The following is a 9129-nucleotide window of genomic DNA, read 5'->3' as shown; positions in this document are numbered from 1 at the left end:
GTATTACTATGAGCATAACGTCTATATACGTACGTGTTGGTCATGACTTTATATGCTATGTGCGGAATACATGTGGTATATGTAGGTGGCTCTAATGTGAAAGGGAACATACTGCGAGCATTCAGCCAATCAGCGACAAGCACACTTTTTCCTGTTTTCAGCTGTTTTGCTCTGGTCATATAACCGTAAGGCAGACTCAACTTTATTGCGCAAACAGCAACGAAATTCATTTTTGCGTGCAAACAGTTCCCTTTTATATTGAAGCTCCCTGAACATTTTGCCCAGTAACACGTTCTATGTGCGGAAGGACTGGCCGTAGCCCGCTTTGTTCATTTCGCAATATCGACAAGTTTGTCCCAGACTATGTAACTAGAGAAGGAGTACCCGGCTCCTATAAAGGATGCCGACAAGTCAAAACAAAACATAAATAAAAAAATTCTGTTCCCGTGATTTCAAGTCACACCGTTCCTCCGCCAGATCCGTGGCCAAGGTAAGAAGGTGGCTGCACACGATGCACCCATGGGTCACTATACAATTCAAGAACAAAAAATGCAAGCAAAATAGGTATATTTCAAGAACGCCCTGCCAGAGGGAGTTTTGTTTTTGTTCATTGTTTACTGCATTTATGCACAGGCTTGGTAAAAAGTTTCCAGGCCACAGGGTCTACTTTTCAGCGAAATATCGCACTACTTATGGTAGCAATAAAGTCAACAAGGTTCTCAGAGGTACTGATACTTCTCCTATCCGCTAGAGATTTTGGGCTTCGAGGGTGTCATACCTGCCCGATTAAAGCGCTCGAAAGCAAACCCTGTGACCTGGAACCTTTTGACTGGCCCTGTACGTGTACGCTTTTTAATAAGCTTCATTGCAGCCAAGCTCATCGGCGCTCTTACCTCCATCGACGCGCCTTTTGAGCTTCAAGTGCGCGGGAACTGTGCTACCGAGTAGCACCTCGAACACCTAGGCAGCCGAGTGGGCGTAAGAGCGCCAGAGGTGGTCGTGCGAGCACAGAGATAAGACAAGGTCTATGGAATCGCTTGAATTTCGCCCTAAGCGCTCGAAGCCATCGCTTCCAGCTCTTCGCCGCTCCTCGGATGGTCGAAAGTGAGGCCGCACGGCATCTCCCGCGATGACGACGCCGACGGAGGAGGAGGGGCAGGGAGCCTCTCCGAGCACCAGTTCACGATGTCCCCCTGGACTCGTTGCCCGACCCCATCCGGCTCGTCCAAGAGGCAGTGGTAAGCCCCGCTGTACATCTGCCGTACGGAGTAGACAGCGCGGTGAAGTCAGCGCAGTTGCGTTCATCCTACAGTTCGCCTCGCGCCTTTCTCAACGGCCATTTCGATTCAGAAGAATTTCAGCATCTCACCTTGCAAGGTAAAACATACCCAGGGTAACACGCAATCTACTTATGGTCTGCGCTGAAGTCTGCGATTCACCCTCGAAAATGAATGAATGAATGAATGAATGAATGAATGAATGAATGAATGAATGAATGAATGAATGAATGTCTAGGGTGTCAACCTACTTGGTGTCAGCACACACTGCGGGTGTTGCAGTCTCTTAAGTCGACTGCGTTTTTGTTTGTGTTGTGTGGTATGGTATGGTATGGTATGGTATGGTATGGTATGGTATGGTATGGTATGGTATGGTATGGTATGGTATGGTATGTGGGGTTAACCTACCTAAGACCTCCTATTGCATATTTCCTTCCCGATATTGACCCCGTTCAAAGGAACTCAACACAATTTAAATTCAAATGAAAGCGGACAAGGCCTATGGCAGGGCCTGTAGTGGAGGGCTCCGGAGTAAATGCGGCCCCCTGGGATCCTTCAACGTTCAGTAACATTACACAGTGCGCGATCGTTCTCGCATTTCGCCCCAGCCGAAATACGCCCGCAGTGGCCGGGTTTCGATTCCGTGACTTTTAGATCAGCAGCCGAGCGTCGCAGCAGCAGTAGCAGCGGGTCAGGTAGTTAATGACGAACTGCTAAACGAGCCCAGCTGGGTGGAATTAGGGGTTCACTCACCTTGAGAGTTTTGTCGCCACTGGAAACCTTATCAAAGAAGTCACGTGACGCATCTGGATCGCAGTTCTTGTCACCGGAGCCGTGCAGAATCAGAAGAGGAATCTGCACGGCATCCGCCCTGGCATGGGCGCGCTGCGGAGAACGAGACAAACATTGCCAGGATTTTTTCTCGCCGTTCGTTGGCAACAAGCAGTTACTACTACAATATATTTGGTTGCGACGCGAAGTACATATTTTATAAACAACGAAATGCTCCGTCATTTATTGTCTATAATTATAATGTTGGTAGCCTTGCCGAGACCGAAGGCTGACAGTTCGTTTCCCGAATAATAAGTGACAGGAACCTCAAAATAATACCTCACAGGTGTTTTTGGAACTCCCAAGGACGTGCTAGTTTAACCCGAACGCATTCCATAGGCATGTTCCCACAACCAGCTCAGTCAGAAAAGTTGAGCGGTAGCGAAGACAAGAAAGTGGACGCAGGGGCAAATAAGACGATAAAAACGATAACGAAGTGAGCTTTCGACTCCAGGACTACGTGTAATATCTGCCTTTTAGGATCGCGCATGCATTCTAGCCAGTTTACACAACGCTGCCAAAATATGAGCAATAAAGAGAACACCAGTGCTTGAGAAAAAATCCTGCTATTCGCCTTTACTTTTTTGTGCTCAAGCACAGCAGTGCACCTGACTGCACACAATGAATATTGAGAAGGGAGTAATGAATGAATGAGAGGGGAGTAATGCCGCGAATATTTGCAGTGTGTTCGTTTTTCAAATCTTCCGCCACATCACTTTATCGCTTTGTTTGCTACGCAAGACGCGACTAGATTTATCTCGATTGATCGCAGCCAGGCAGAGCTGATTCTACGTTGTTCCGGAATGTTCGAGTAACTTTGCGCTCTTTATCTCGAAAGTTCGCTATCAGCTTTAAATTGAGCACGGCCGACAGCGGCCGGCATTCTGTTCGACGACCGCCGAGCACGCTTGTCGCTTCGCCGCCGCCGAGTGGTTCAGTCCATTTTGGGTGCAAGTCAGCCCAATAAACAGTTCTTTTAGAAGACCCTTTCGTCCGTCTTCATCGCTGCTTCGACTGCCGTCACCACTACGTGACAATATCGTAATTGTTTTTCTGCTGTAAGCCAGAGGGTCTTACCTTGAGTGCCTGCACCATGGCGGCCGCATAGCCGGCGCGCAGACTGCCGTTGTAGTTTAACGGGTCGTTGTCCATCCGCTCAATAACTGCGGGGTCTCTGCAGGCCTTATAGGAGCCCACACTGCCCAAGGGAAGGGAGGGCAGCACTCGTCCAATGACGCGAACAAGGGCAAGCTAGAAAGACAAAGTCGACGGCAGCTGAGAAGAATGTGATTTATAGGGGTATCCAGACTTGTCAGAGCCACACTCAGCTTAAAAGGCGAGCTGTGTTATCTTATGCAATGTTACGCTCCATTATGTGGTGTTATTCCATGTCGTTTTGTGTTGCGTCTTGTGTGTTTTGTGTTGTGTTGTATGTTGTGTGCTGTGCGTTGTGCGTTGTGTGTTGTGTTCTATTGTATTTTGTGCTGTGCGTTGTGTGATGTGCGTTGTGCGTTGTGTGTTGTGTTGTGTTCTGAGCTGTTGCGTTACATTCAAATACGTCACGTTAAGCAGGCTTTAACGGCCCAGAGCTGCACACTGGTTATCAGAGACGCTGCATAGTGAAGGGCTCTGCATCCACCTCGGCCACCTGGGGTTATTTAAACTCACATCGCACAGCGCACAGGCGTCTTTGAATTTCGCATCTCTCAATATGTCCTCGCCGAGGCCGGGATTCGGTCTCACGTATTTGGGCTCAGCCGCCGAACGCCACATCCAACAAAAAAACCGCGGCTGGTAGTAAAGGGCTCTGTATTAAATCCTGCCTGAAATTCTGAAGTTCTCCCAATATCCGAGCTCAGGTATTTTATTTCCATTTTGTCTCCATCAAAATGCTGTCTGCGTGGCCAGGAATAAAACTATTTCTCCGCATCGGATCACTAGCCACTTATTCACAGCAGCGAGTGGAAGATCCTGGTTGCCACATTCTGCACTCCATTGCCCACGTACTTAAAGCAAGTGCGCCAATATTTAAGTAGGCGCGTGTTACGCCGACTTGCAGCATGTATATACGGCCACGGTCAAAAGTTCGTCAGCTGATTGGAGATTCGCTGAAACAGCGGGGGCAAGAGAGGGCGTGGATGGGGGTGGTTGTATTTTGAAGCGAAAAGCTTCACTACGCTAGGTAAAGCAGTCTTTAAGTAGGCAGCACAATGACCTTGAATGACATTCAGCCCAACCAAGGATAGCCGTGTATGACCATATGTGGTGCAGTTATGGTGTCAAAAACTTGACCCATGACCTTTAGTTGACCTTTGACATTGGGTGACCTTTGCGTTGACCGTTGACCTTAAGAACATCCGATGGGGTTTTTTAAGACCACGTGACCACGTCATAGCCACGTAGTCGTGCGGGTACGGGCGTAAATAGTATTTCCCCGTAACAATATAAAACGGCTGTCGCGAGCGTGTAGCGGAGCTGCCATGGACGAGCCTCAGACGCTTAGCAAGCGTTCTTGCTTTTCGCTGAATTCCAGGGTTACCCAATTTAAGCCACTGGCAATTTTTCTACTTACGTCGTCCTTCGAATTTCTGGACATTGAAGTAACTCGACAGTGGCTCCTGCGATCGTCAGCCATAAAATGTTATAGTGAGCTACTCCGCATCTTATGGACGTCTCGCCTGTGTGACAAGTTACGACAGTGCTGCACGCTCTCGCGTATGCCGGCTGCATTTTACCTCTTTCTCTCCTTTTCACTTATCCCCCCCCCCTCTGCCTTAGCCAGCCGAAACCCTCAGCGCCTTTTTTTTCCTTGTTCTCTCCTTTTCTCCCAAGGCAGCCTGACCCACCTTGAACCAGGTGCCGTCCTGTTTGTCGGGTCCCAAGAAAGGCGCCACTAGAACCACGCCCTCGAAATCCATCGGACGACGTTGCACCGCCAGGACGACGAGCAGGCCGCCCTGGTCGTGAAAGCAACAGGCGTCAGGAAAGAGCTTGCTTTTAAACACCTTCCGAGAGTACAAATCATCTGAGCATAGAATTACTGAGCACGGTAACTTAATCGGTCCGGCGTACGGCAAGATATCTGGGAGCTGCAGAGCTTTGTAGGCTGGACTCACCATGGAGTGGCCTAGGAGGTAGACCGCCTTTCCCGCGAACTGGGCCCGGGCAGCGTCCACGTGCGTGAGAATATCGTCCACGTAGACGTCAGCGGACTTGACAGTCCCGCGGGGTCCCTTGCTTTTACCATGGCCGACTGCGCGATTGCATTAGTGCTGTTCCGTTGACTGTAGACTCGACAGTGTGCACGACAAAGCTTCACATATAGCTGGCCCGCACTGTTCTTAAAAAGACAAAGAGGAGAACCACACGCGATTTTTGTTCTTATAATAAAAAAATCGATTGCATTGCTTATTTGTGGCTACATTTTTTTATTGGGAAGCAAAAAACGCATTTATCGCTAAAAAAATGATAAATTTTTTCCTGCCCCTCCATTCAAACTTCTGACGTCAAGACCAAAAACGATTCCGTGATCACAGTCTGGAACTCAATAGCGATGTAGCTTAGCCTCAGCGAACAGCACAAAAATACTGTCTCGACGCACCGCAGTTTACCTGCCAGAACCGACTTTGGTGGCAAGGCAGGTGTTTCTTTTTATCTTTTCTAGCTTTTAAAAGCTTCTTTGTCAATGAAAGTGAACTACTTGTTATCATAACGTGGTAATCTATCGACACAGACCAATTTCTTTTTGTCTTTAGTGTCCCTTTAAAACTGCTCGGGCATTTTCCAGCGGTCTGACAGAAGCATGCCCAGCGCACTATGTTGTTTATGTTTGTGTTGTTGGCGTAGGCTGACTGATGATCATGATGATGATCAAGATGATCATGATAGCCATAAAAGTCATGCTTTGTGGTAAAAAAAAATTCAGGGGGGCACTTTGTTGACCTAAAGTGCGGGGATGAGAAAGCCTTTAGCGTGGTGTATGTGCTTGTGTCACTGATGTGTGGGGAAGATGTTGATTAAACACTACACAATTGTTTGTGAACCTGAGTTCCCAGTTACGACATACTACACCAACCGCTACTACAAGTAATTAACTATTTGCTAATTTACCGATTAGTCCGTTACTGTCTTGTTAATTAATATTACTAATTAACTAGTCGCTAATTAGCTGGATAAGTTTGGTGCACTATATATAGCTACGACATACTACACCACTGATGACGTCATCAGTTTGACTGACAGCTATAGTGCGACACTTCGAACATCCCCGCTGGCGTGTCATGAGCCTATAAAGGTTTTCGCCTTATAATTGTTCCCTGGGCCGCGCATGTCCCCGTCAAACGTGACGCTGTGCAGTTGAAGTTCAGCGTCCGTGCTATCCGTGTCTAGTGCGACGCCAACTTGCCGTGGTCGTGGGCGAACACGTAGCATCCGAGGGCCGCCAGCTCCCGCGCGAGCAAGTCGTAGGTGGGGCCGTGGCAGTGCTCCCCGAAACCGTGAGCCATGAACACCAGCGCCCTGCAAGGTTAACGCACCAGTTGGTTCGATCGGTCGTACTACCGATATCGATCAATATACGAAGCTACAAGAGAGCAAGTCGATCCGATTCTATCGTCCTTCCGTCGCCGCTCTATCTATTCGCATTGTAACGTCGAATCTCAGCCGTCGTGTATCGCATCTAAAAGAAGTCCTGGGGCGAAATGTGAGGTATTAAGCCATCGCTATTTCGAAGATGATTGCTATCTCGCAGCCGTTGCCAGCCTCTTGGCCAACGTAAGGTGCGTAAGGAAAAGAAAAACATTACACGGTGCATCCAAAATATCAATTTGTCGGACCGCTTTTAGGGCTCAGAGTGATAGCTGGAGCGCATTGTTTCGAGGGCTGAACTTTAAAATGCTCTCAGCACGTGAAGACGTATGTAGGTTGGGCTTTACACTCAGAAAACACTATTAAATGATACGACTTGACATCGACGACATAACAACAGCGCTGCGCTAACAAAGCACCACAAATTTCCTTTCATAGACGTCAGTATTCTTCGCACAGCTACTTAATGAATGGGACGGATATATCTTCTGTCTCCTTTTTAAATATTTGGGTGTATTTCCAGCGGCATCAAATGGGTTTCTCACTATATATGTTACTAACCATGCAAACCACACATTTGGCTTCCTTCAGCGCTGCCTAGGTCATGCACCTTTTCCCGTGAAGCAACTAGCATACGTGGACCCCCATCAACACAACCTAATTGCTGCCACTCAATCGACTCAAAACCGTGCAACCAGATTCATCCCCTCTGGCTACTCTATCGACACAAGCGTCACTCACGTAAAAGTTAAAGCCGGCCGTCCAAGCCTACAAGAGCGCCGCACTGTGTCTCCACTCTACCTGTTCCATAAATTCTATCATGCGCTGTAACCTAGCAGACCAGTCATCACGCCAATCCACCGGGCTTCTAGCTACATCACCCACACCATGGTCGTTTATCCGCCAACGTGCCCGAACGATGACACATCTAAACTCCTTTTTTGTAAGGACAGTCATCTTCCAACATCTCAACCATCATCTCACCCATCATCTCAACCGTCATTTCAGCCATAATCGAACAACTTTTCCGTTAATCCCCTGCCTAACCCACCGCCCAAGTAAAATCCCACTCCTCTGTGGTCCTTGAAGTATTGGAAATAAATATTTTCTTGCAGCTCTCGTGTTCCTCCTCTCCGGCCCGACTGACACCTGACGCACAGACTGCAGTAGCCAGCTCAAGTTCAAGCCTTCGCTGCGCACCTCGGTTCTCCATCGGGCTTCCAGGACTTGCAGGCGATGCTGTGGCCGTCTCCATTCTTGAAGGTGGCGCTGTCCGTCAACCCGCACTCTTCGGGCAGACGCAGTGCTGGCCGGCTGCGTTAGGGAGCGGGCTGCTTCGAGTCGAGGTCTCCGCCGCTGGAGTGGCCATTCTCAAATGGTGTAGTATCTTCATCTACTGCCGCAGCTTCTTCTGCACGGCCCCCGCGCTCAGCCGAGGCACGAGCGCCTCTGCACGTCTTCCTCATCGCCAGTGGCTCCAAAATGCCGTGTTGCAACCAGTAAACACCACCTGTATCTGTTTCTTTTTTCTTGTTGCTGAAATCCCATCCGTGGTTCACGTGCCAGTTTCTTCACTCACACCTCTCCGTGAGTTTGTACGGCATAGCTCACTTAACAAGGGGTAAAAAATTAAGCATCAACATTGAACATCCCTCGTGCCCTAACAAGCGTACGCTGCGTAGTCGTTGTCGTCGTTGTGTTGGTTGCTGTTCAGACATTGTGCTTACCCCAACACGGTCCCACACTTGGTTGTGAATGCCAAAGAAAGCTACTGAAGTGATATCAAAGTAAAGTACTGAGCGTATAGGGGGCAAGAGTGACTAGTCTAAGAGGGATCGGCGTGTGCAGAAACATTCGTTTGCTCCGTTGTGAAAGCTTCGTCGGCGTATTCCACCTGTGGCACACTGTTAGGAACCTGTATTCGTATTAACAGTAGCACGTGATAAATAAAATTTTAAAAATGGGTGGACCTTTACCTGTCAATACTTTGAGCGTGAGTGACAGAGCTCTAAAAACTTACTACGCATATATGGGAGTGAAAAGGCAGTGAGTTGTCCACTAGCTCACCATCCCTAGAGTACAGCTTACTCCTGTCTGTTTAGGGCGTGCCAAGCTTTTGTGGCTTTGTTTCTGCGCGAAAGGCACGGAAATCTCTTTGTCTCGCTAACTCTTATGCTAATTACAGAACATAGCATTTATATCTCTGCCATTCAGGCGTTATACACGAGTTCTTAATCGTTGATGTCACTGATTTGAAATTCTCTCCGAAGAAAGCGTCGACAGTCTACAGCTCCGATTTAACGCCGGCCGTTTTTTAGCGCCAGACAGTGATTTCTGCGGTGCTATTCAGTGCAGGCACGAATCGGACAGTGGCAGCGAAGTACGCTGAAAGAATTGATGTATTCCTTTAACAAGGTCACCGGGCGAGTGCCAT

The 9129-nt window shown here is 48.4% G+C and overlaps 2 protein-coding genes across 2 annotated transcripts; both read right to left on the bottom strand.

Moving 5' to 3' along the window:
• Nucleotides 1-279: 279 nt before the first annotated feature.
• On the bottom strand, nt 280-5355 carry LOC144106784 (monoglyceride lipase-like). The gene is made up of 5 exons (XM_077639717.1): nt 5225-5355; nt 4955-5065; nt 3186-3359; nt 2031-2162; nt 280-1256 (listed from the first exon to the last, which is right to left on the bottom strand). The coding sequence occupies exons 1-5, from the start codon at nt 5225-5227 to the stop codon at nt 1050-1052; spliced, it is 627 nt and encodes a 208-aa protein (XP_077495843.1). The 5' UTR covers nt 5228-5355; the 3' UTR covers nt 280-1049.
• Nucleotides 5356-5661: 306 nt separating this feature from the next.
• Nucleotides 5662-9129, bottom strand: LOC144107367 (monoglyceride lipase-like). Its single transcript, XM_077640361.1, has 3 exons — nt 9116-9129; nt 7896-8009; nt 5662-6626 (listed from the first exon to the last, which is right to left on the bottom strand). The coding sequence occupies exons 1-3, from the start codon at nt 9127-9129 to the stop codon at nt 6494-6496; spliced, it is 261 nt and encodes an 86-aa protein (XP_077496487.1). The 3' UTR covers nt 5662-6493.

Source organism: Amblyomma americanum, chromosome 10, assembly GCF_052857255.1.
Source record: "Amblyomma americanum isolate KBUSLIRL-KWMA chromosome 10, ASM5285725v1, whole genome shotgun sequence".
NCBI classification, from domain to species: Eukaryota; Metazoa; Arthropoda; class Arachnida; order Ixodida; family Ixodidae; genus Amblyomma; species Amblyomma americanum.
Note: the sequence above shows the minus strand (reverse complement) of the source record. Positions and strands in the feature narration are given on the sequence as shown.